The sequence below is a fragment of the Mustela putorius genome, unplaced genomic scaffold, assembly GCF_011764305.1.
Source record: "Mustela putorius furo isolate JIRA1106 unplaced genomic scaffold, ASM1176430v1.1 tig00000081_pilon_pilon_pilon, whole genome shotgun sequence".
Lineage (NCBI taxonomy): Eukaryota > Metazoa > Chordata > Mammalia > Carnivora > Mustelidae > Mustela > Mustela putorius.
This window is the reverse complement of record NW_025421272.1, coordinates 369,207-394,418: the sequence shown is the minus strand read 5'-3', so window position 1 is coordinate 394,418 and position 25,212 is coordinate 369,207. Positions and strand designations below refer to the sequence as shown.

The window sequence follows — 25,212 nt, the reverse complement described above, 5'->3', positions numbered from 1 at the left end:
CAACTGATTTTCGTGTACTGTTGCTATAAATACTGATGTTTTTGAGTTTAAATCATATGAATTATTTGGAGACTTGTTTTTTGTGCTAAGCATTCTGTTAGAATTATCCACCATGATACACACAACTAAACCATTTGTTTTTCTCTATTACATGATATTTTACATATGAACGTACCACAGATTTCTCTCTTCTCCTACTGACGAGTTGTGATCTTAACTCTTATTTCCTTAATTAGTAATTAGGTTGAGGATCTTTTCAAATTTATTGGCCATTGTTGTTTTCTTATTTGTCAAATGCTTACTTGCATCTTGGGCCCTTATCTACACATTTGTATATTCTGCATAGCAATAATTTGGTTGCAAATACCTTCTCCCAGTTTGTTGCTTTCCCTACCACTTTACTATAAGGGTTTTTTCATTTTATTGCAGATTAATTTCTTCAATCTTTTCCTTTATAATCTGTTTTTATATAGTAAGAAATCTCTCCTGACCTTGAAGTAAACAGGATAGTCTTCTACGTTTCTTTCTAAAAATGCTTAAATATAGCTTTTCATATTTAGATCTTTAATTCACATGGAATTGATTTTTCCGGTACAATGTGCAGTAGAGGTCCAATTTCATTGCTTTTTGTTATGGGGTTAACTCATTTCCTTGGCACAATTTGTCAAGTAGTCCATAATATGGCTCCTCTCTCCAACTGCAGTGGTCCCTCGGACAAAGCCACAGTTCTGTGTGTAGGCCGGTTTCTGGCTTTTCTGTTTCATGCCCCATTTGTCTGTCTTTGGACTTACATCAGATTCTCTTGTTCTCTCCATCTTATTCTTCAGGAGTCCCTTGACAATTCAACATTAGGGGTTATATGGGTGTTCACTATAAAATTCTTTTCATTTTTCAGTATGTTTGAAATTTTCCTTAAAAAAATATTGGGGGAGGGACACCTGGGTGACTAAGGTAGGTGTCTGCCTTCAGCTCAGGTCATAATGGAGGGGGGTCCTGGAATTGAGCTTTGCATCGGGCTCCCTCTTCGGTGGGGAGCCTGCTTTTCCCTCTCCCTGCTGCTCCCCCTGCTTGTGCTCGCTCTCTCTCTCTCTCTGACAAATAAATAAACAAAATCATAAAAAAATTATAGGGGGAAAGAGTGCTGTGGCTTATCTGGCCTTTACCCTTTTATCAGGATACACTTTTTAAAAGGCTCAGGTTTCAGACAAGGCGATTCCCAGCAGCCACAGCCCTTTGAGAAAAAGATGAGTTTTAGGACAGTGTGTGGACTTTTCACATTCTTGTGGGCATCAGAGATTATTTGCTGGAGATGAGGCAGTGCTGCTCTTAATATCATGCCCATTTCACTGCCCAGAAGAGTGACCTGCCTGAAGACCTAGCCTCTGGGCCCCCCGAGTAGCTGTGTCTGGCCTGCTTTGTTCAGGCAAATGTCCCCAGCCCCTTTTCTGCCCCTCCGGGACCCTTGTTTCAATCTCCCATCATCTTCTCCCGCCAATCTTTGGTTCTCTGTTTCCTGGAGTTTGGTCTGGTGGAGAGATGGAAGCCCAGAAAGATGAGGATGTTACTTGACCAAGGCCACACCAAGTGACCATAAGGCCGGCGCACAGCAAGGGCCAGCCAGCCTTCAGGCCACAAAACGTCCCTTGTTCCTGCCCTTCTGGGGGCGCTGATCGTGCCTCTGCCTCCCCATGTTGCTAACTATCTCCCTCTGTCTCCCGTGCTCGCGCTCGGGTCTCCGCCAGTCTGACAGGCCACAAGCTGACTACCTCTTCCCGGGCTCCGCCCCACTCCAGCTACCTCGGCAGCCGGCGCCGGAGTTCTCCGCGGCCACCAGGGGGCGCGCGCGGCCTGGTCTTAGCAGCAGTGAGGCCGAGGACGCCCCGCCTTCCCGGCGCCCCGCCCCGTCCGGCCCCGGCCCCGCCCCTCCCGGCGCCCCGCCCCGTCCGGCCGCGGCCCCGCTCCCTACGCTCCCGGGAGCGCCGGTACCCCTGGCACCCGTGTCTCGTCTGCTCGCCGGGTCCAGTCATGGGCCCCGCTGCTCGCCCTCCGCTGAGGTCGCCCCCGCCGCCTCCTCCGCCGCCGCCTTCGCCACTGCTGCTGCTGCTGCCCCTGCTGCCGCTCTGGCTGGGCCTGGCGGGACCCGGGGCCGCGGCGGACTGCAGCGAGCCTGAGGCCGGGGCGGGGCGGGGCGGGGCCCGCGCCGTACGAGTGGACGTGAGGCTGCCGCGGCAGGACGCGCTGGTCCTGGAGGGCGTCAGGATTGGCCCCGAGGTCGACCCCGCACCCGCGCTGGGCGGCCGCCTGCTGCTGGTGAGCGCAGCCGAGCCATCTGGTCCCGGCCCGCCCCGCCCCGCCCCGCCGTAGATCCCGCACCCAGATCCGGCCTTTATCCTGGACCAAGCCCTAGGCTCCCAACGCCCTCTCCCCACGTTGCCCAGGCCTCAAACCCCGGCTTCCAAAACCTGAGATCCAGATGCCCTTCCCTTCAAACTCGCTCTCAAACCCTGACCTTACATCGCCTGTGTGTCCAACCCCCCTTCCTCCCCTTCCTCCTTCTGCCTGTGGTCCCTTACCCCACAGATGGACATCGTGGATGCTGAGCAGGAGGTACCCGTAGAAGGCTGGATTGCAGTGGCATACGTGGGCAAGGAGCAGGCGGCCCAGTTGCACCAGGAGAGTCAGGGCAGCGGTCCCCAGGCCTATCCCAAGGCCCTGGTCCAGCAGGTGCAGGGGGTGTATGTGGGGAAGGGGTCTGGAGGAAGGGGTTTCAAGGCCAGAGCCAGACTACTAGGTGGGCCCCTAAGGAGCTTGCAGAGAAACCTGGGGCCTGGGTGAGGTGAGGGACCTGAGTTTGGAAAATTGAGACAGTATGGAATGAAAGCAGGGAGATGGGAGGTGGCCAGAGTCAGGAAGCTCCACCAGGCTCTGAGAGTATCAGATGAGGAGTTCCTGCTGAGAGTTGGTGGGCAGGCCTGTCCTACTAGGACCAGGGAAGGCACATAATTGTTTGGATCCTCAGGACATCTGGGGGAAGGAATGTACAGCTGATCTATCCGGAGGAAAACTTTGCAGAACCAGGAGCTAAGAACTGTGGTCATGGGTAGTGAGACAGATGTGTGGGCAGGGGTCAGCTCGCTTCTATCTGTGTCCCTCACAGATGCGGAGGGCACTCTTCCTGGGAGCCTCTGCCCTGCTCCTCCTCATCTTGAACCACAACGTGGTCCGAGAGGTAAACTGGTTCAGGCGTGGGGGTATGCAGGCCAGGGAGGAGGGGACCAACACCGGCTGACCTTGTCTATCCATCTCCAGCTAGATATATCGCAGCTTCTGCTCAGGCCAGTGATTGTCCTCCATTACTCTTCCAATGTCACCAAGCTGTTGGAGACACTGCTGCAGTGAGTTGGGTTTTGGGCTCCAAAGGACTGGGCTTGCGAACCTCGGTGCTGAGGGGGTCCCTGAATCTGCCATGGTCTCAGGACCAGGGCTTTTCCTGTTAACCTTCAGGCTGTAGTCTGGTCTGAAAAATGGGTGAGGGGACTGGAGCAAAGAGGCAGCTCTAGGGGCCGAGGGGAATTGGTTTCAGGAAGGAGGAAGCTGGATTCCTGATTGACAGGTTCTTTCCAAGACTTGCAGGCCTCCCTGGTCTGGCTGATGTGAGAAATGGAAGAACCAATAACCAGAAGAGGCTTGGGGGCCAAAAGCAGAAAGGCTGTGGGATGATACGTGGGAGGATCTTTTTCCTACAAGGCTGGGGCGGGTGGGTCATCTCCTGCCAAAAGCCCTTCTCTCTGGCCCCTCTGTGGCTTTCCCTCCCAGGAGAACTCAGGCCACAGCCGAGATCACTAGTGGAGAGTCACTGTCAGCCAACATCGAGTGGAAGCTGACCCTGTGGACCACCTGTGGCCTCTCCAAGGATGGCTACGGAGGATGGCAGGACTTGGTGTGCCTGGGAGGCAGTCGGGCCCAGGAGCAGGTGGGTACCTGGGGGTGCAGCAGGCTCGGGTATGGCTGCACATGTGCCTTGTCTCAGATCCTGTGGCCTCTCCTCACCTTGCTGGCCAGGACCACTTCTTCCACCTCCCAGGGCTGAAATGAGTGCTCATTGATGTGGGTGCTCAGTGCATAATCAGTGTTAGTTACTATGGCTATGTTACTCTCCCGCTCAGAAGCCCTCTTTGGCTCCCCATTGCCTGCAGAATAAAGTTCAGACTCCTTAGCCTGGCTTTCACAGCTCTCCTGTTCACTCACTTATCTTTTTTTTTTTTTTTCCCCTAGTCTCTTCCTTATACGCTCACCCTATGCCATTTACTGGTCTTCACACATGCCCTAGCCTCCTGCCACTAGGCCTTGTCTGTGCTTGGCTGCAGGCATGGACACTCTTTTTCTCTGTCTCCATACATCCCTGTCTGCTTGCCTTCTTTGGAAAGCTTCCCTTGCAGCCTCAGCTCACCATTCCTCTCTCCGTCTTTGAAGTCGTCCTTTGTCAGGCCCTTTGTAGTGTTCTCAGGACAGTCCGAAGTCTCTAAGTGTTGGGAATGTGACTTTGTTTCCTGAAGTCTGGGGCTATGTCTTACTAGTCTCTGGATTTCTCAATGCTGGGCATTGAGAAGGTTCGAAGGTATTTTGTCCACAAGCATCTGTGGACAGATGCTCTGTCAGGGCAGGCATGTCCTGGTCTCCTGGTGGGCAGCCTCGGGGGGCGGGGGTGTCAGTGGGATTGGGCTGTGTGAGGCAGACTTGCAGCCTTAGCTGAGGGATCTCAGGTTGAGTGTTTAACCTCTATAGCCTCATGTTCCTCCTTTGTGAACAAGGACAGGACATGGTCATAGGATCGTCAGGGTGTTGTGTGTGCATGAAGTTCACAGTGGGCACAGAGCAGGTGGGCAGCTCCTACTCTCTGAATGTGTTTGTTATAAATGATGGAATAAATTAGCAGTCATCAGATAATCTTTGAGGTTGTAGGACACGTAGGGCTCAGTGAGAAGGGTTGTGGAGGGTCCAGAAAACCTATGGGACCCAGGCACTGTCCTGAAGGGGCTCAAAAACAAGCAGGGAAGGAACTCTCCCATGAAAAGGCCTCAGCAATTCAGCCTGGACATCATGTGCTCATTCCTATTCAAGCAGCAGGAACTGACCCACAGTTGTGTGAAGGGAGGGGGCAGTGGGACTAGGGGAACAGAAGGGCTTTCTGGAAGAAGAGGGAGCTGCACTGGGTCTTCCCCTGGAGGGCAGCCCACCCAGACGTCTGGGTGGGGCAGGCATTTGGTGAGGGACTGTCGGATGAGAGGGGATGGGCCTGCAGAAAGCCTGGAGCCCGGGGAAGAGCGGGCTGGGGAAGGGGCCTGGGAGTGGGAATGCCTGCAGTGTGCAGGTCAGTCTGTCTGGTACAGGGGGCAGAGCTGAGCCTGTCAAGTGCTGGGTAGCCATGATAGCCATGATAGCCATGATAGACGTCAAGGTGGCCTAAGGGTGGCTGGGGCCAGCTCTCGGCCCCAGCCCTAGGGCCAGGTCACCATGCTGGTGAGTCTGAACCCAGAACTACAGCACCTGTGCACCGGAAAGGTCAGAGGGATCCCCTCCCTATCTGCTCACCTGGGGGTCCCATAGATGTGCTGAGCCTGAGAGGACTGGGTCTCTGGCCTGCAGCAGGGTCCCAAGCTGGCCATGCCCTGTGCCCACGCAGTGCCCCAGGCTGCTCCAGATCTCAAAGCTCCAGGTTCTGCCCTGGTGAGCTCACACTACAGTGGCCACTCAGTCCTGCCCCATGTCCGCCTGGCTCCGCACAGCCCAGGCCACAAAGGCAGGGCAGTTCTGGCCCTGGGCTTCTGGGTCCCCAAATGGCGAGGAAAAAGGCCATGGCGGTCACTCTACCGGGGTCAGCACTGAGCAGGGGAGGGGGGACAGGCCCTCCAGGACACAACAGAAGCATCTGAGCTCGGCCTGGGGGCTTGGGGAAGAGCTTCCTGCAGTAGGAGGTACTACCTTCTCCCACTCCTCAGGAAAGATGGGGGTCCAGAGACCAGAGGAGAGAGGGTGAGGAACAGGCAGCTGGGGCTCACGGTCATCTCTTGATTTGTGACACCAGCAGCACCCAGCCTCGTCTGGAGTACTCTTCTCTTAAGAGCCAGTCACTTCTTGGCCCCTCTCCCTTGTAACACGATGGTAGTTGAGCTTCGTTGTTGGCCAGGGAAGAACACGATGGCAGAAAGCTACCAGGAATGCAGAAAGCTTTTAAATGAATGCATTTATTAGTCGTGACATGTGCAGAGACCCTGAGAGCCGGTGCGCCTGTTTGGGTGAGCCGGCTGGGTTTTGCTTACTGTGCCACATCATTTCCTATAGTCAAAGCCCAGCTGCCACACTGCTCTGGGGAGGGAGTAGGGGTAGTTAAGTCAAGGTCAGAGCATGCCCCCCATCCCCAGCCCAGGAACTCTGAGGTTCTGAGGGGCCCTCTCAAGGGCCAAGGGCAGGGCTGATGTGGTTCCTTCCCCGCAGTGGGAGCCTGAGGACCACCGAAGGCAGCGACAAGGAAACACACAGTAAAGAGTGTGGGAAGGGCTGGGGGTTGGGGAGAGCTCAGGAGCAGGGGGCATCCAAAGGCATTAGCCCAGGGAAGGGGTGAGGAAGAACTGGGAACACAAGAAAGGACACGGAGCATGGGACCCTGAAAGGACAGGGGGTGGGCGATATAGGGCCTTGCCAGATGGCTGCTTGAAGAGTTCAGGGTCTCTCCTGAGGGCGGGGATGTTGCAGGGAAGGGGGGCAAGCAGGGGTCCTGGGTGATCAGGTTTGCAGGTGAGATCCTTGTCACTGTAGGAAGTGGGCTGGTGAGGCTGGAGCAGGGCCCCCAAAGGGCAGAGGAGTGGGATGGAGGGGAGGGGTGCACGGGCCCCCAAAGAGCAAAACCACAGGGGACCACGTGAATGCTCGGCTCAGACGGAAGTGGGTGGGTGATGGCACCTAAGAAAGTAGACCAGGAGAAGTGTGGGGTAGGCATGAGGGTGGGAAAGTGTTAGGGTCCTAGGCTGGGGAGTCTGTGAGGCTGCCAGAGAGAAGCTTCCAAGAATGCAAAAGCTTTTTTCCCAGGAGACGGTCTGGGGGCAGAGGTGGGTCCCCTCAGCAGCTGGACGAGGAGCTGTATAGACAGCGGGGACTGACCCTGGGGGCACAGATGGGAGGCACGCAGGCTTCAGAAGAGGAAGTCAGGAACCTGCAGGGACACGCTGCCAATGGACCTTACCTGCCTGGTCTTCGGAGTGGACTCACTGGGGGAAGAGCGTAGAGCAGCCCCAGCCTTCCTGACACTCTGCTCCCCTGCCCAGAAGCCCCTGCAGCAGCTGTGGAATGCCATCCTGCTGGTGGCCATGCTCCTGTGCACAGGCCTCGTGGTCCAGGCCCAGCGGCAGGCAGCCAGGCAAAGCCAGCAGGAACCCGGAGGCCAGGTGAGAGCCGGCCCCCTGGAAGCCCTGGTGCCCCCAGCGTGAGGCCCGCCTGACTGTGCCTGCCCTCCCCCACCAGGTGGATCTGCTCAAGCTCCGCGTGCTGCGGAGACTGGCATCCCTGAAGACCCGGCGCTGCCGTCTGGGCCGCGCAGCCCAGGGTCCCCCAGAACCAGGTGCTGAGACCTGTGCCGTGTGTTTGGACTACTTCTGCAATAAGCAGGTAGTGCCATGGGCAGAGGCTGACCTGTGATGTCCCTCACTGCTCCGAGACCCCCCAGAACCATTCCTACCAGGCCTTTATCCCACCAGCTCCTACTCTAACTAGGAAAGCACCCACTAGGGGGTGGGGAGGGTGGTGACAGGCTGCAGGAGTTTCAGTTCCCCCATGCAGGTGGGGGCCAGGCATCCCCATGTGGAGGCCTGTGGTCTGAAGTCTCCCCCCACACCCTGCAGTGGCTCCGGGTGCTGCCCTGCAAGCATGAATTTCACCGAGACTGCGTGGACCCCTGGCTGATGCTCCAGCAGACTTGCCCGCTATGCAAATTCAATGTCCTGGGTAAGCACCAGGGGTGGGGGCCCTTGGCCAGCCCTCCCTGCTCGCTCCCCACCTGACACCTCCCTCCCGGTGTTTTCTTGCTCCCATGCAGGAAACCGCTACTCAGACGATTAGCTGCCCAAGCTGGGTCTCTGCATGTGGGCAAAGGACCCTCCCACCTGCACCCTGGCCCTAGGCCTGGGCTCCCGGAACAGAACCGCAGGATGGACAGGAAGCCGGTGGGAGGAAGGACAGGGGCCTCCCCTGCTGAGGGGCCAGGCACCCCATCGTATTCATTCTGGGAAGGAGGGACCACACTCCCCAGTCCGAGGATGCAGGGTCTGGACCTGCCAACTCAAGAGAAGCCACCTTGGGGCCCTTCTTCTACCATCCTGGAATGTCTGTGTCTGCCCTCCTCGCAGGCAGCTCCTGGGACCCTGGCTAGGGGCCTGGGGGAAGAAGCAGATGGGGCAGCGCAGCTGGTCCCAGGGCTTTGGTGCCTCTCTGACCTGCCTGTCGGGGCATCCCTGGGGACTGAGGCTGTGGTGGCTGGTCGAGTTGTGTGCTTATTTATTGAGCGCTGGGTTGTGAGAGGAGCTATCTGGCCTTGGGGGCATCCTGGCCTGTCTTTCAGGACACATCTTGGTCAAGGCTATGATGTTCAACTGATAGCACCCTCAGCCCTTGGACACAAGGAGCAGCAAGTGCTGCCTGTCCAGCTGGACTCCCTCCCCAGGCCTGGCTGGGATCAGAGGCCTCAGAAGCCATCCAGTCCTGTGCTGCTTGGCCAGGCTACGGGTTGCTGACCAGAGTACTTGAGCTGCAGGATAAACGTGGTGCATCTTTTAGGGGCAGCTGGGTTTTTTAAGACTTGGGGTAGGGGAGGTTTAATACTGAAATAAACATGGATATATTTTAACATAAAGAGATCATATTTGTGTGGAGGTCTTAAGACAGAAAAGTCGCCTTAGGCTCTGCTGCCTGTGAGGGGGGATTCTAAGACAGGCTTCAAGATACCCTGCCCCCAGCCCTCATGGACATGCCTTGTTGTAAACCTGCAATGGGGAGTGTAATAGATTTTACCCCCATGATGAGGTTATATGGCAGGGTTGATCTTAAGATAGGGAAAGTATCCAAGAGGGTCTGACCTAACCATGAGAGCCCATTAGAAGCAGAGAGTTTTCACTGGCCCGGTGGAAGAATAGGAAGTCAGAAAGTTGAAGCAAGAAGGGCATTCAGTGTGTGAGAAATTCTCTGTTGCTGACTTGAAGATGGAGGGGGCCACGTGGCAAGGAAGGCAGACAGCTTCCGAGTGCTAAGAGTGGCCCCTGCTGACAGCAGCTATCGGGGAGATGGACCTTAGTCCTACAGCTGCAAGGATCGGAGTTCTGCCAGCGGTCAGAAGGAGCCTGGGAGTGGGTCCTTTCCCAGAGCTGTCAGAAAAGAATGTAACCTGGCAGATACTTTGACTTGAGTCTTCTAAGATTCTGAACAGAAAACCCAGATACAGGGCCTGAACTCCTGACCGCCAGAACTGTGAGCAGAGGGGAGATGAGCTGTGATTGGTCCTACCCTGGACTTGGACCCACGTGTCTTGCCTCAGAGACCCCACCCCAAGGGCTGGCTTTCGCCCGTAAGGGCCAGGGCATCCCAGCCTCCCTCCACAACGCCAGGCTCCACAGAAGCTGGAGTTGGGCAGGTAGCGGCCATGCCCATTTAGCTACACACATGGCCCCTCTTGACCTTTCTTGTAAACTGAGGCACTCTCCCTGCTGGCCTCCTCGCCTGGGGAAGATGTCACAGGAAGCTGGGAGTGCCCACCCTGAGAAGTCCTCAGCAAGGCCTTAGAGCCTGTCCTTCACTGCTGAGGTGACCCAGGGCAGGCTGGAGGCTTCGTGGAGAGAACTGGACTGTGGGCCCGGCATGGCTGGGTGGCATGAGTGTCAGGGCCCAAGAGACAGGCCTGGGAAATCTAGGGCTTGCTGAGGGTCCTGCTGTCGGGTTAGGTGAGGCCTTGCCCTGCCTTCTAGGGATCCAACCTCCCAGATTTAGAGAAATCCTTTTGACTCACATTTCCTGAAGGTGAATAGTTTCTTAGTAAAAAGGATAACTGACTTTTTTGGGTCCTTAATGTCCCCATCCTGGGTTCAGAGCTGGGGGTAGGAGGAACCTAGAGCCAGGAACCCCTTCTCTGACTCCTTCCTCACCAGGCTTACCTTGGCAGCTGCTCTCCTTCCCTGACCTACCCCTACCCTGACCCTACTATGCTCCATGGGTAGGGTCACTGAGTCTGTCAACCTTTTGTGCTTGCTCTGGGGATCAAAAGACTACCTTTCACCTGGCCCAGGTGCTAAAGCTTCTTGCTGTCCTTTGTGTACCCTCTTTTCCCACTGTCCTGTCAGGACAGTGTGCTAGGCCTCTGCCAGCAGACGACCTACATGGCTGGGGACTCAGTGGTCCCCACCCAGAATGGGGGAGGAAGGACTCTGCCTCTGACTCAGCCAGTGCTGTGAGGCCAAGGGTGCTGTGGGCAGATGGCCGGGGCTTTATTACATGGAACGGGTTGCCAGCCACCTGCCCTCCAGCCCCACCACACGGCAGGCTACATGGGCCGCTCCTGGGGCTGGTATGCAGGGCTGGCCTGGCTCTGGCCTGGTGACAGTCTCCTCCTCAGCCTGGCCAAGGCCCGGATGGGGTTCTGAGCACAGTTGGTTGAGTGGGTCATGTCCTCCAGGGAGGACCTGCCGGGCCGACCGCAGGACTGCTGAGGTGGGGATTCCCGGAGCTGGCATGGGAGGGTCCTGCCCACGCTGGCTGTCCTGCTGCTAGGCAGGTGCCGCCTGCCCAGGAGCCTGAGGGAGGACCAGATGACAAGATCTCCCGTGAGTGAGGAGGACCAACCCACCCCCATCTTCCCCACCTCCCTCAAAGCCTTACTCACCCTGGAGAAGCATTCTGGGCCTGGGCTGGGGGCACTGTTCCCTGGATTCCTTTGCTGGGAGGGGCCCAAAGCTGGTCCTGTGGAATCAGCTGCAAAGAAAGCAAATTCAGAAAGGCCCTGGAAATCTCTCTGCACCCTTCAGCAAGGGTGTTCTTGCCATGGAGGAGAAGGGAGGGCTGAAACCCATACCATCAGCCCCCTCCTCTCAGGTGCAGGGTTTGGGAAGCCCTCCAGGGCCACCCCAGCTGCAGTTAAATGTGAGAAGTTTGGCTTTCTGACAAGATTCCTGGTTGTCCTTAAAGTGAACAAGAGCTAGAAGGGGAAAATGGAAAGGCACCGTACCATTCTCACGCCTGCTTGAAACATGGAAACCACATGTGATGATGCAGGCTTTGGGTAGGTTCCCAGGGTAGGGTCTGAAGACCTGCTGGGTCAGGGGCCTCCCCCAAGTCCCCAAGAGCCGGCCCTCTCAGGTTGGGGAGCCAGGCTGCTCACCTTCAGGCTTCCCTGCTGGGCTACCTCCCGGATTTTGGACAGCATAGACTGGAGCCGCCCATTCTCCTCCTGCAGGACCTGGATGCGGATGTCGTTGGCCTGTATCTGCCTCTCCATGTCATCAGTAACATTGCTGGAGCCTGCAGGGATATACCATCTGTTATCTCCCCCTGCCAGGGCTGACCCTGGTGCCGAGGGCACACACGCTAGCTGGGGTGTACCTTAGGTTGGTGGCCTGGCGAGCACAGGGGAGCCGAGCAGGGCCCGTGCTCTACCTCCTCCCACCCCCGACCTCATCATCCTTCTCCTGAGGTCCTGTCCCGGTTTCCCACCCCCTCCCTGCTGGGAGGTGACCACGGCAAGCTCACTGGGACCTCAGGCTCACTGAAGATGCTGTAACTGGGTAAGAGTGAATCCCTTCCAAAGCCGCTTGTTTTCAGAGAGACAGCAAGCTGTCTCAGGCCACGCAGCCAGCTCTTGTGTATGAGTCACAGAACTCAGCAAGCACGTTCTTTCCCACCACTGGGGAGATGGATGCTTGCTTTCTGACTCTGAACCTAAGCAAGTTGCTGCCTGCTGTGTTTCTCGGTCTTGTGGCTTGTGAAAGGGCTGTTACCCATCTTATGGGGTGGATCAAAAGACAATGGAAGGCCCTGGCCCGCTGCGCACAGGACCAATGACTTAGTATGACCAAGCTAAATTACGTCACTCTACCCGACAGCCCTGCAAATGGATTCACCCCCCCAGGGATGAGGGCTGAGGGCCTCAAAGAACCTAGGTTGCCTGGCATCCAGTTCTCTGCTGAGATGGGTACCTAGTACTCCTAGGGCATGGGGGGCATGACACTGGACACTGGAAAGCTGGGGCGGTGCCCATGGAGCTGGCCCCATGCTGTGGTTTGGGGAGACACCAGGACGGGGGACACCAGGATGTTGAGCAAGGACTGGCATGTGACATGGTGAAGAGCACATGAGGTGGTTACAGAGGTGGTTAGACCTGCACGAGGATTCAGCATGCGGACAGTGGGCAGTCTCCTTGCCTCGGGGCTTCTGTGTCCCCATCTACAGAGTGGCTAACACACGAAGCGCCTTCCGTGTCCTGGGGACTCAGTAGGGACCACACTGCAGGCCAGGGAGCTGCAGACTCCAGTGTCTTGCCCAGGTGAGCCCTCAGCTCCCTGTCCAGGCCCCAGTACGCCCTGGTCAGCACCTCTGGGCCCCTACTTGGGATCTGGGCCTCGATGGGTCTGTGCAGGTCTGGGAAGGCCACCAGCAGCCGCTCCCGCTCCCTCAGCTCTGTGAGCTCACGTTCCAGCTCTGATATGGTCAGCCGCAGATCCGTCGTGGCCTGCTCCAGGCCTTGGTTCTCCTGTTGCAGGCTCTGCAGCAGCTCCTGGGGCAGGGGGAGGCTCAAGCCTTATGCAACAAATGGCTCCCAGCTCCCCTGGGGACAACCCCTCTCCCCACCAGTCCAGACATGGGACAGGCCCATGTCTGGGAGCCATCGGCACCCTTACCCTGCCGGCTCCCACCTGCTGGGCCAGGAGCTGGCTCTGCCCCTGCTCCCTCTCGCTCTGTAAGCTCTGCAGCTGCTCCTCCACCTGGGCCCGCTGGGCCTCGGCCTCATCCAGGCTGCCCCGAAGCTCCTCACGCTCTTGGTCCAGGTTGTCCAGCTGCTGTAGCAGGGCTCGCTGTTTGGACTGCAGGGACTGAGGCAGGGTGGGCAGGCAGGGAGGCCATGAGGCCCATGGGGCAAGGCTCAGCGTGGGACAGAAGAGGCCTTGGTATCTCTGATGCGCCCCCTTGTGCCTGTCTGTGTACAGGGGAGGCTGTGCATGCGTGTGCAGCAGAAGGCGCAGAGGGGCCCAGTGGTGCACATCCCACTGGGCCCCCCCACCCGGTCAGGCCCAGGCCCCCCACTTTGCAGACCCCTGCCACTTTGGAAAGCAAGGGACTGACTATCAATCTTGTCCCCTCTTCTTTCCAGTCACAGTCTCCACTGGGGGAGGAATTCTGGGCAATACATTCTCTTTTTCTCCTTAGGTTTCCTGTGTCCCGTCAGCCCATATCACTTGGGATCCACTTTTCCTGACACCCACTGAGTGCAATACAGGAAAAGCCAGTGCCGGTCTGCTCCGAGTCTGGGCTCTAGCTCCGGCTGGCTGCGAAGCTTTGCATAATTGCCATAATCTCCCTGAGCCCCAATCTCCTCCTCCATAAAATAGGGACGACGAGACTGTCCACCTCCTACTGTGGTGATGAGGAATAAGAACAAGGGGGCTACAGAGGCCGAGGCCTAGCCCCTTGTCCACAGCACACATTGATACCTGGTGACCATGACCGTTCACAGGGAACTGAGGAAAACACCAGCTTGGGACTGAAAGGCCTTCCCGGCCTGGGCCATAACTACTTCAGGTGGCAGGTCACCTGCTCCCTCAGCCCTACCCTTGAGGGTTCCTGCAGGGCCCCTGTGCCCAGGGCACAGCTGTAACCTGGGCCTTGGCTCGCTCTTTGTCATCCCTATCCTTTCTCTGATTGATGGACTCCTCTCCAGCTCCTGGCATCCAGTTCAAAGGCCATTCCTTCCCAGAAGCCATCCTGGATTCCCACAGATGTGACTGTCCCTCTGTGGACACCTGTAGCACTTTCCCTGCACCTCCTAGCCATCTGGCAGCAGAGCTGTGGTGACCCAGCTGTTTGTCCTCGCTGGGCGGGGAGCTCCTCCAGAGCAAGGCCACCTTTGGCTGCATCTGTCCCTGGATCGCTGTTTCCCCAGTGCCGGGGGCCCAGGGGAAGGCTCAGGTTCTTGATAAAGATAAAACAAAAGCCTGGGTCTGTGTGTTGCTGGGCAGGTACCCCCCCAACCAGTGGGGCTCTCTCTTCCTGCAGCCTATGTCACAGACACCCCTCGATCCTCACCTCCTGGTGGCGGACCATGCTGTCAACACGGGCCTTCTCCTTGTCCAGCTCGGTGCTGGCCCAGCGGATCTGCTGGCTGGCCCCATCCAGCCGCCCGGCCAGCAGCTGCACCTGATCCTCCAGCTGCTGCACCTGCCTCTCGGCCTCTGCCCTGCGCTCAGCCTCCTCCTGAAACTGCCGTGCCTTCGTCTCTGCAGGATTGAGTGGGGAGGGGTAGAGCCAGAGAAGCCTGGGTGCGAGTCTCCGCACTGCCCCTGACCCATGATGGGACCTGAGGTGGGGCGGAAGGGGTCACAGCCTGTCTCTGGGCCTCAGTGTCCCAGAAAATGCTGCTCTGAACCCTTCCGTGAAAACAGAAGGTGCTCTCTGGGTGGGAGGTGGTGGCAGCCCAACTCAGTGTGGCCAGGTGGGCCCATCCCTGGGGCTCCTAGAAGCCCAGGGGACAGAGACAGTACCGCTCATCTAGCAGCACCACTGGGCACAGGACATGGGGTACAGGGCCACACAAGGGGGCTCCTCACCCAAGGCCTGCATGGCCTCCTGTTGCTGCTTCAGCTCCCCCTCTAGGGTGGCCACCTTCGTCTTGAGGTCACTTGTTTCTACAGCGGTTGAGAGAGAGAGAAAGAGAGAGAGAGAGATTCCGATGGGCCTGGCCAGGGCCTTCAGGCCCAGTGCACCCTGCAGCGTCATGACAGGCAGTGCTGTATGGAGGGGCTGCCTGGGCCAACTGGAGCTCTGCAGAGAGGCCGGGAGGCCTGGACCCCTCTTCCTCCTGTTTCCTATTGGCTGGCTGCCAGGTCTCTGCACTGCTCTGGGCCTCTGTGTCCTCTACAGAGGTGACAGGCTCAGAAAGGACAGTGATCTGCCTAAATCCCGCTGGCCTCCCAACCTCAGTGGGCCCTGGCCTGCTCCTAGTGAGTGCCTTAGCTGTCTCTCTGTCTGGTGGCTTTCATGGAAGCCAGAGAGCAGCTCCCCCAGGGAGTCCCCTTTGGGGACACATGGGAGTGAGGAGATGAACGCCCCGGCCCCCTTGCCCTCTGAGGGGACAACTCTGAGGCACGCATTCCACACCACTAGCTCCAGTGCTCCCCAGGTGGGATGAAGCTCCGGCCGCCTGCAGGGTAACCAGATTGGAGAGCTGCCCATCCTCTGACCCCACTCCCCAGCCTGGGTTTCTTCACCCCAGCGGACGTGTCCCTGCAGCCCTATAACGGGGTCTGCCTCCCAGTGAGCCTGTGCTAAGGCAGCGGCAGAGCCCCAGGGCTCAGGGCCCCGCTTCCCAGCACAGACCTGTGAGCAGCTGCTGCCTGTGGCACTCCCATTCTGCCAGTTGCTGTGTGGCCTCGTCCGCCTGTCGCTGCCGCTCCCCCTGCTCCTGCTGCAGTGCCTGCTCCAGCTGGCCCACCTGCTTTTGCAGTCCTTCCTTCTGTCCCTCGGCCTCCTCCAGCTGGGCTCTGAGCGGCCCGACGAGCTGAGTGAGGGCCCCCATGTGCTTAGTGAGGCGTGTCAGGTCTTTGCTCTGCTCGGCTGCCCAGTGGCCCATGGTGGCGGCTGGCAGCGGCCTGAGGCCCATGCTGTCCCGCACCAGCTGCTGGAACTGGCCTAAGGACGAGGGCAGGTTCTGGCTCTGACACAGGCTGATGACCGCCTTACCCACCTCCCGCAGGCTGCTTTGGACACTGGTGCATGCATCACAGGGCACAAGGGCTGTCTCCACCGTCTGGGAGTGAATACTCCTGCTGTTCTTGGCAGTGCTGGCTGGACACTGTGGGAAGACTCTGATGGGGAGGCTCTCCGGCTCTTGGCAGGTCTGGGACAAGCGTGGCGTTGGGGAGGGGGGCTTGAGGAACTTGGCAGTCACAAGCTCAGGGCTCCTGGCTGGCTCGCCCTTGGCGGTGGGCTTGGAGGTGAGGTTCTCCCCTTGGTTTACTCTTTTCTGTGGTCAGGAAAAGAAAGGGAAAGCAGATGGAGGAGACAGACCCAGGAGGGGATCAGTTTCCTGGTGAGTATTCTGTACAGCCTCTTCTGATGTTCAGACCCTTAGATATTAGATATCTGACACCAACGTGAGTAGGAGAGAGAACCTTCTTTCTTCACTGCCTCAAATTACCAAGCCTGGGCCAACTCTCTGTTGTTCCCCCTAACCCCCAGGCTCTGTGCCGTTCTGTGCATGGGACAAGGAGTCTAACAGTGAAGCCACAGCTGCTGGTTCCGGAGATTTTGCCCAGTGGACCTGCTTGCTCTCGTGTCACCATAGCTGCTCTCAGTTTTCCATTCCTCCCCGATATGGTGATGGTGATCATTCTCACAGGGATTTGTGAAAATTATAGGAGAAGCCATAACGAATGGGGCGAACATTAACAGTATCACCCAACAATGCCCCGAGATGGAGAGACTGTTATTATTCCCACTGTACAGATGAACAAACTGAGACTCAGGGTAGGCTCAGCATAAACAGCAGACCCTGGGAGCCCAGACATGATCCCTCAAGGCCTGCCTCTGGAGGGGACACTATCTCCTCTGAGTGGTGTGAGCCCAGACAGTGACACCATCTCCTTCAGGAATTTGGGTGGTTTGCCCACATGGTGTGCCACAAGGCTGGGACTGGGGCAGGGTAGACAGGTGTGAGGGTGACTAACCCACCTGGGGGGCTGCCTGCTGGTAGATCATGCGCAGCCTCAACAGGCTGTTCCAGAAGCGTCGCACCGTGAGCCCCACAGACATGCAGGGCCCCACAGCCCGGGTAGCAGGCACTGTCTGCTCTGAACTGAGGTTCTCCAAGTAGCTCGTGCAGCTCTGAAGCAGCAGCAGGAGCCTGTGGGCAGAGATGGCAGGGTCAGCTAGGGTAGAGCCTGGTGCCAGCATGCCTGTACACCCCACAACCAGCAGCCTCCGACTCTGGGGACCTTGAGGGCCTTAGAACGTGCTCTGCTGGACCAGCTTCAAACCCAATCCAAGGGGTCACTTCCTCCAGGAAGCCCTCCCTGAGGGCTGAACGTGGGGGCCTTTTCTGGGCCTCCTGGCTATCAGCACTTCAGCCTGGCTGTTCCCCACCACACGGGGATGCTCTGGCAGACTGGGTCTCGCTTCAGTTGTATTGCGCGTGCTCCGAGAGTGCTGGGTGGGTGGCTGCCTTACGTCAGGTAGCTCAGAGCCTTCTCCTTACAGAGGACAGGGCTGAGACCCTTGAGTGGAAGGGCCTGGCAAGCACACAGGCCAGGGGCACCCTGCAGCTTCCGGATTCTAGTCAGGGTCTTCTCCTGCAGGGCAAGCTGCTTCTGTGACATCAGGGGCATGAAGATAGCTAGGGGTCTATCCCAACTTCAGTGCTTAAAATTAGAGTCGGGCTGCTCTAAGGAAGACAGGCATTAGAAGGACAAGTTTGAATTTTGCAGGGGAACCAAGCTACTTTATTTTTTTTTTAAAGATTTTATTTATTTATTTGACAGACATAGATCACAAGTAGGCAGAGAGTCAGGCAGAGAGAGAGGAGGAAGCAGGCTCCCAACTGCGCAGAGAGCCCCATGCAGGGCTCGATCCTAGGACCCTGAGACCATGACCTGAGCAGAGGCTTTAACCCACTGAGCCACGCAGGTGCCCCGGAACCAAGCTACTTTAAAGGAAGAGGTCTTGTATTTATAGAACATACTGAGCAGGTAAGTGACCCTGCCTTGTTTTGGGGGCAGAGGGGTCATCCTAAACCCACGGGGTATCTTGGGCAGGCAAAACCTTGCAGGAGGAGACACCAACTGCCTCTCTGAGCTGAGGTGTATTCCTCTGTGAATGGGGACAACTGTGCCTGCCACAGTGTTGGGCAGCATTAGGGGTGGGGTGGGATGGGAAAATGCCTGGAAAGAAGTCAGAGCATGGCCTTGACAGAGGGGTGGGGAAAACATGTCAGCAACAGCTTTATAGGGGCGTGGCAAGATTGGGCCTTGATGGCTGAGTGGGGCTTGGCCAGACCAGGAAGGGGTGTGCAGGGGGTTCCTAGCAGATGGCATAGCATAACATAGGTAAAAGCAAGGGAGGAGGAAGGTATATTTGGGGCACCTGGTTGGCTCAGTTGCTTAGGCATCTGCCTTTGGCTCAGGTCATGATCCTAGGGGTCCTGGGATGGAGTCCCCCCTCCATGTTTGGCTTTCTGCCCAGGGGGGAGCATGCCTCTCCCTCTCCCTCAGGTCCTCCAGCCCCTCCCCTGTTCATGTGCGCTCACTCAAATAAATAAATAAAGTCTTAAAAAAAAAAAAAAAGGAAGTGTGTTCTGTGCTTATACATGTTTAGCCTCTCACGGGTTCCAAAGAATACTTTCATCCTGAGTGTGCCTCCAGGACTCTAAGTGGTAAACCTAGCTTCTTCTTCTTCTTCTTCTTTTTGTTTTTTAACACTAGCTTCTTTATCCCCAGGCAAGTCATCCCCAAACTATTCTTGCCTATCAGGCCTCCATGACTTCAGTCCATGTACGGTTTTGGTCACAGGGAGCCAGGTGGTGGTCCTCAGGAAGTGAAAAGCTGATGGCCATGTTAAGTTTAACGAGAGTGTTGAAGTGGCGGGGCTACGAGGCAATCTTCCCAATAGGGCCAGAATCTGGAAAAACACATCCTGTGTCTGACCTTGTGACCCACATTGACAATGCGATAGCTCTCAAGAAACCAGGACAAAGGGCCTGGGATGGAAACTCTGAGCAGCAGCTGTGGTGTCCCCGATGCACAGAAGCCCTAAGTAGGTGGCCGACGGAAGCTGGAGAGGTGGCCCTCGGAGCTGCACAGCTGCAGGGAGCAAGAGGGGGGCCCACAGCTCCCCAAAGGTGAACAGGATGGGAAAGCACAGCACATGACAGAAGCTGAGATCGCAGTGAGGGCCTTGGGCTGGCCAGCCTCCTGACAGGCGCGCAGTTAAAGGTGATTATTGATATTGATGTGATCCCTGATGGTGGCGGAAGGGGCGGATCCTGAGGCTGGTTTACTGATTTAAGGGGCAGATGCCAGCACCCCAAGATCACTGGGCTTGGTCAAGGCCCTCACCTGTCGATGACCAGCTCCAGCAGAACAGCATGGGACAGCTGCGTGAACTCGGGGTCACCTGGCACGTGGTCATAATGCTCTAACAGGGCCACCATGTCCAGGTCGCAGGCCACACGATCAGGGAACTTCCAGGAGGGGAAGCGCACGGGTCCGGCACGAGAGAACACATCCACGATGGCGCCCTGCAGGTCGGTAAGGTCCTTACGCAGACTGTCCATGCAGGACTGGCTGCCCAGCAGGTGGGCCATCCTCGTGGCTCCTGGGGTGAGCAGAGAGGATCCCTGTTAGCCAGAACCATGTGGCTGCTGCTGGAGGTAACTTCCCAAAATCCTGCTCTGCCCAGTGGGTCCTAGGCCAAAAGCCCTACCTAGAGCCTGGGAAAAAGTCTTTCCCAGGCCCAGGCCATGGGCCCTTTAATACCTGGGTAGTAAAGAGACCTCCCCAGAATTCCACTTATCCCCCTGCCCCACGTCCACGCTCCCAAGTCCCAGCTCCGTAAGTCAACTAAGAGAGAGTTGTAGCTACAGCATGACAGGAAGTGCTGGATCCTACCCAGCCACCACTATCTCCCACCTGGACCACTGCAGCTGTCTCTGGCGGGGCCACAGGGGTGCCCCCTCCAATGATACACTTCAGCTCTAGAGATTTGGGCCATATCTGATCAGATCGGGTCACACTGGTCAACGCCCCCTCAGGACTCCTAAGGGAGAAAGGCCACCTCTGGCCGCAGTTCTCCCCGCAGCCCTCTCTGGTCCCCACACCACCACCCCATACTCTGTATTTCAGCCCCAGTCAGCTCCACCAGCAGCTCAGGTGTAGGCACTCATTTCTGAACCTGGGCCCATCTGTTCACTCTGTCTGAATCATGTTTTCCCCATCCAATTCCCATCATCAGCCTAATTCCTCCCATCCTTTGGGCTTCCTGGATATCACCTCCTCCAAGAAACCTTCCCTGAGCACTCTTCAGGTTGGGCAAGATCATCTCTCTGGGTTTCCCCCATCTGGACCCTGATCCCTCTCTGCTGGAATGGCCTCCACACTCCAGGCCAGGTCCTCAGTTCACTTTAGCCAAGGTGGTATCCCCAGTATGGCAAGCCTAAGGCCTAGCCCATGGTAGACATTCACTGGCAAGTGAATACTGAGTAATTGAACAGGGAAATGAAAAGAACCCACACAAAAAAATTTAAATACCTTAACTTTGTCTTAAGGTGTAAGGGAGGAAAACCTGAAAATCTGTCACTCTGGTGACAGGGGCCCTATTATATGTGAATGCAGAGAGTTCCAGTCCTGCCCTTTCCTGGCTATGTGGCCTCAGGCAAGTCACTATACCCCTATGAACCCTAGCTGTCTCAGCTGTAAGATGGGGACACCATCCCCAAACAGGCTGAGCGGTTGTGAGGTCATTAACAGTATCCACATGTAAAGCGCTTGGTGCATGGCAAGACATGAGTAACAGTTCTCGAGAAATAGTGACCATTAGTTTGGTGATTACTGTTATTAGCAGTAACAACAGCAAACACCATCGTTGTCTGCAGCCACTGCCTGCCTTCTGTATTCCCCCTCTTCCCTCTGCAGCTCACACGGAGCGCTTCTCATCCATCTCTGGAGTCCGTGGACCTCTGAAGCCAGTGATTTGGATGATTGGCCCCTGGTCCTTGACTCAGAAGGTGGAAAAGCATGACTGTCCTGACCCCTCCAGTGGCTCATCACAGGCCTTGCCAGTGTGACCCTCTTCTCTCTGTTCAGAGCTGGGCAGCCCTGGTCTCTCCCCACCCCACAGCAGGGTCTCTTGTTCTCTGTGGCTTTCTCAGCTGCAGAAAGTGCTTCCTTGTACCACAGCTCCTCCCTACAGTGCGGAGGCTGCCTAGGCAGTATTTAGGCTATGGTTGATCTCCCTGAGCCTCAGCAAGTCCAGGCCTGGTGGAGGAATCTTTCTTCCTCTGACCTACTTCCAGCCCAACCTCACTCAGTAACAAAAGGGCGCCCCTACTATGTGCAACTGGGCACTTCCTCGGATTCCCTTCTCTACCCCCTATCCAAGCACCTAAGTCTGCCAGTCCTGTGTCCAGACCACACTGAAAACCCACCACTGTGTTCGTCGTGCTGTTCCATGCTCCCTCTTCTCCCCAGACCACTGCCACAGCCTCCCGGAGGGGCCACCCTCATCCCTCTGTCCAGCACCACCTCATCCATCTGTATATGGTCAGAATGATCATTTAAAAGGCAACTCATCCCCCTGCTTCGAGCCCTTGAATGGCTTTTCATAGTATAAACACTGGAATACTTCCCTGGGCTCTGGCCCTGTGTGGTCTGTTCCCACCCCAGCATCTTCTCACCCAGAGTGTGCCTTTTCCTCCCCACACTTCTTTCAGACAACGCAGCTCACGCATGTCCCCAGGCCAGGTGAGTTCACCTGTCACCCCTCTGAGCATTCTGTGCTTTTCCCTCCCAGCATACGCCACACTGGCACTGATTATTATTTGAGTAATTATTTGCAGTTGGCAATCTGCCTCCCTGCAAGCACATGGACTGTCTTTCGCTATGGTATGATCGGGCCATCTGGGCGAAAGGACTTGAGAGCCAGCTGCTGCCCACAGGTCCTGGGACACTCAAAGGCACCAAGGGGTGATTCCTGAAGACTGAGCCGGCTTCTCAGGCCTCTCAGAGGACTGGGCCCTGTCCTCACCTCTGCAAAGGTACCTGCCTGTGAGGCTGGATGTCTGGTCTGTGGGCTCTGGGACTCAGGTCAGAGGCTCACCCAGATGCCTAGTTTCCTGTCTCCAGTGCAGGGCTGGCCTGGAGTCACTCTTCAGTCCCTGAGAAGGGATGAAAGCAAGAGTGAGTGAGTGTGATCTCAGGGAAGTTTCCTGGTGGGACAGGGAGGAGGCTGTACCAGAAGGAGAGGGCCAGAGGGCTGAAGTGAGGGAAAGCTCATGTGGGCTCACCTGTTTTGAGCCTGAGCACAGAGGTGCTTTAATAGTGCTAAGCTCTGACCACAGGTCCTACTGTGCACTACTTCCTGAATCTGCCTCCTTTATACAGATGAGGAACCTGAGGCTCTGGAAATTAGGGGATGAAGCCAAGGTCACTCAGGGAGCTAGGGTTCTTGAGTCCAACATCTCTGCTCTGTCTTGAAGCCATGATGCTTCTAGGGCAGCACTGTCCAAAAGGAATATAATGCTAGTTGCACATGGGATTTTAAATTTTCTACTAGCCAAATAAAAAAGGTAAAAAGAAACAGGTAAATTCATTTTAATTAAATATTTTATTTAACCTAATAAACTCTAAATACTATCACTTCAACATGACATCAACGTAACACCATTAAAATTATTTTACAGTCTTCTCTACATTCAGTCTTGAAATCCAGTCTCTTTGACACCTGCAGCACATCTCAGTTTGGACCAGTCACCATTTTCAAATGCACCACCACATGGATGGCTGGCCACCGTACTGAACAGTGGAGGTGTAGAGGGTCAGATCCTGTGTGTTCGGTAAGCAAATGGTGATTGCATGCCTTTGGCATCCTGGGCACTACATCAAGAATAGGGACAGAGAAAGACCCGTGGAGCCCTGTCCCTAGAGGCCACCATTTCCCTCTGAGGATCTCTACTGGGGATAAATTTCCACCCCCAGGGCAACGAGTCTCCACCCTACAACACTCACAAACACACCCAGGCCCACATCCCCGCACACATACTCTGCCGCAGCGATGGACTCTCACGAGATATTGCCACCTGGGAGATTTTATATACCCCAGGAATGAGGCAGAAACCAACGAGAATAACAGACTGAAACATTTTGGTTTTCCTTCCAGGAATGGGAGGGAGGAAAGCAAGCAAGCAAGCAAGCAAGCAGTGCTGTCCTGGGAGGAGGAATATTCAGGTGGCAAAGCACCTAGGACTTGGGAGCTTATCTGTGAAGACACTGAGAAACACTGGCCTCAGATAATTACAGCTGCCATCTGGGGCCCTCTGAGATCCAACTCCTGTTAGATTCTGGTTCTGAGAAGCAGCCACAAATGCCAAAGCATCAGCAATATGGAAGAGGAAAACAAAACTTTGAAAAATATCCAAGGTTACCTTATGTCATTTCTTCTGAATATTGGGATTTGCCATTATAAACAGGGCTTTGAGAACCACTTTGGTGTGTGGCAAGTGAAGGAGCACGTGACGTGGGCTTTCTCTGTAATTCCTGGTTCTTGAGTGGAATCGTGAGCCTGAGGCTGCCAGCCCTGCCCTGACTATTCCTGAGGTCATATGGGTGATGGCACTAATTGGGCCATCACCAATGGAAGGAACTAACTCTGCCGTCTCCCCAGTTCCCTCATGCTTAAGGTGGACTTCTGACTTGCAGAGAAGGGCAGGAGTCTTTCCTCCACTCCCATTCAACATGCAAGCCCCTTCTTACTCTAAGTCCTAGGACTCTCTCCTCTGGTAAAGATTATGCCTACCTCCTGGTCAGTGCCCCAGCTGCCCTAACACTTGGAAATTCTGAAACCATCTATATATCCCAGTTGTCAGCCTCTGACTCGGGACTGCTAATGCCTGGATTCCTGGGGGACAATGAAGGGACCGAGTGAAGACAAAGGAATAGCTGCACTAGTAGAGGAGTAAGAATGGCCTGGGTTTGGATTCTCACGCCACCAACTCTGCACTTCACTGTCCTCGTCTGTAAATAAATTGCTCTAAGAAATTAGTGATGTAGGGAAACCTGGATGGATTAGTCGGTTAAGCTCAAGTCATTTTCCCAGGATCCTGGGATGGAGTCCCCAGTCCTGGGATGGGGGTCCTGGGATGGAGTCCAGGGTCCTTGCTTAGTGGGGAGCCTGCTTTTCCCTCCGCCTGCCACTCCCCCTGCTTATACTCTCTCTCTCTGACAAATTAATAAAGAAAAACTTTAAAAAAAAAGAAATTAGAGATGTAATGCATATAGTGTTTGGCAGAAGATCTGGCCACTGTAAATGTTCAATAAATCCTAGCTATCATCATTCTACGTTATTACAACGACATAAACCAGTTATGGTGTGTGTGTGTGTGTGTGTGTGTGTGTGTGTGTAAAAGAGGGATGGGGTAAGACACTTGGGAGGGCATCTCTTCCTATCCCGCCTCCATTTCACAGGTGAAGAAACAAACTATCCAGGCATGGGCTAAAAACCGGCCTGCAGTCCGGCGCTGGGATGGAGCGGAGACGGAACAAGGAGGACAGGATCTCAGGAGAGGAAATGGGAAGGGCGGGATTCGAGGTGAGCTCGGGGAAGCTAGGGAAGTACTCAGCAAGAACGCATCTTTGGGTGTGAGGGATGGAGCTTTAAGAAGTCTTGATTCGAGACGGTCCGCGGGGTTTGGGGGCCAGCCTATGGAAGGCAGAGAGTGGACCCTAGAAAAGGCAGTCCTAAAAGAGAATTAGGCCTTGGGACTTGGTTTGGAAAGGGGGTTCAGAAGATGTAGGCGTGAAGCGAAAGAAGAGGAGTTTAAGGGAGGAGGGAAGCGGGACTTTGAGGAAGCAGGCTATAAGGGAAGGGGCTCTCCAAGATGACCGGCCAATAGGAGGGAGAGAGGAACCCACCTTTGGAGTAAAGAAGGGGGCCAGGGCCGTGGGGTGTGTGCGGAGAGCGTCCGGCGAGTGGTATAGAACGTCTCCCCAGTCTCCTGCGTCGCAGCCTCAGCCCTTGCGGTCTGGTCGGCTCTTGGAACTGCCGCCAGCGCGCCAGCGCCTCAGGGCATCCCCCACAAATCCCAGCCGGGTGCCTTGAGCGCTGCCATGGCAACGGCGTCTCGCGCAGAAAGCTCCAGGGAGGGGGCAGGACGTTGCATCACGAAGAAGGGGCAGTCCCGGAAGTGCGTCAGCCTCCCCTCCT

General features: G+C 56.1%; 2 protein-coding genes across 9 annotated transcripts; one reads left to right on the top strand and one right to left on the bottom strand.

Annotated features, from left to right (window-relative positions):
• Window positions 1-1,928: 1,928 nt before the first annotated feature.
• Window positions 1,929-8,902, top strand: RNF215 (ring finger protein 215). 2 transcript variants are annotated; one of them, XM_004766444.3, is made up of 9 exons: window positions 1,929-2,310; window positions 2,581-2,724; window positions 3,158-3,229; window positions 3,310-3,395; window positions 3,817-3,973; window positions 7,323-7,442; window positions 7,519-7,662; window positions 7,896-7,998; window positions 8,090-8,902. In XM_004766444.3, exons 1-9 carry the CDS (start codon window positions 2,026-2,028, stop codon window positions 8,110-8,112), a joined length of 1,134 nt encoding a protein of 377 aa, XP_004766501.1. In that variant the 5' UTR covers window positions 1,929-2,025; the 3' UTR covers window positions 8,113-8,902. The 2 variants fall into 2 exon arrangements, with proteins under 2 accessions (XP_004766501.1, XP_004766503.1); XM_004766446.3 differs by lacking the exon at window positions 7,323-7,442.
• On the bottom strand, window positions 6,220-25,193 carry CCDC157 (coiled-coil domain containing 157). 7 transcript variants are annotated; one of them, XM_013063500.2, is made up of 13 exons: window positions 24,921-25,193; window positions 22,057-22,168; window positions 19,353-19,611; window positions 16,975-17,146; window positions 15,989-16,267; window positions 15,622-15,802; window positions 14,853-14,930; window positions 14,332-14,522; window positions 12,945-13,121; window positions 12,637-12,805; window positions 11,414-11,553; window positions 10,919-11,007; window positions 6,220-10,829 (listed from the first exon to the last, which is right to left on the bottom strand). In XM_013063500.2, exons 3-13 carry the CDS (start codon window positions 19,598-19,600, stop codon window positions 10,580-10,582), a joined length of 1,974 nt encoding a protein of 657 aa, XP_012918954.1. In that variant the 5' UTR covers window positions 19,601-19,611; window positions 22,057-22,168; window positions 24,921-25,193; the 3' UTR covers window positions 6,220-10,579. The 7 variants fall into 7 exon arrangements, 6 of the variants coding, with proteins under 6 accessions (XP_012918954.1, XP_012918951.1, XP_044919238.1 ...); XM_013063497.2 differs by having other exon boundaries at window positions 15,622-16,267; window positions 22,039-22,168; XM_045063303.1 differs by having other exon boundaries at window positions 15,622-16,267; window positions 22,053-22,168.
• Window positions 25,194-25,212: the final 19 nt, after the last annotated feature.

Bases quoted from the DNA above. Each gene is read 5' to 3' on its own strand.
- RNF215 (XM_004766444.3), top strand. From the start codon at position 2,026: ATGGGCCCCGCTGCTCGCCCTCCGCTGAGGTCGCCCCCGCCGCCTCCT. The intron at 2,311-2,580 runs GTGAGCGCAGCC...CTTACCCCACAG, and splicing joins TGGGCGGCCGCCTGCTGCTG to ATGGACATCGTGGATGCTGA. The intron at 3,396-3,816 runs GTGAGTTGGGTT...TTTCCCTCCCAG, and splicing joins CTGTTGGAGACACTGCTGCA to GAGAACTCAGGCCACAGCCG.
- CCDC157 (XM_013063497.2), bottom strand. From the start codon at position 19,600: ATGGCCCACCTGCTGGGCAGCCAGTCCTGCATGGACAGTCTGCGTAAG. The intron at 17,147-19,352 runs GTGAGGGCCTTG...CTCTGCCCACAG, and splicing joins CTGGAGCTGGTCATCGACAG to GCTCCTGCTGCTGCTTCAGA. The intron at 12,806-12,944 runs GTGGGAGCCGGC...CCCCTGCCCCAG, and splicing joins GCCAGCTCCTGGCCCAGCAG to GAGCTGCTGCAGAGCCTGCA.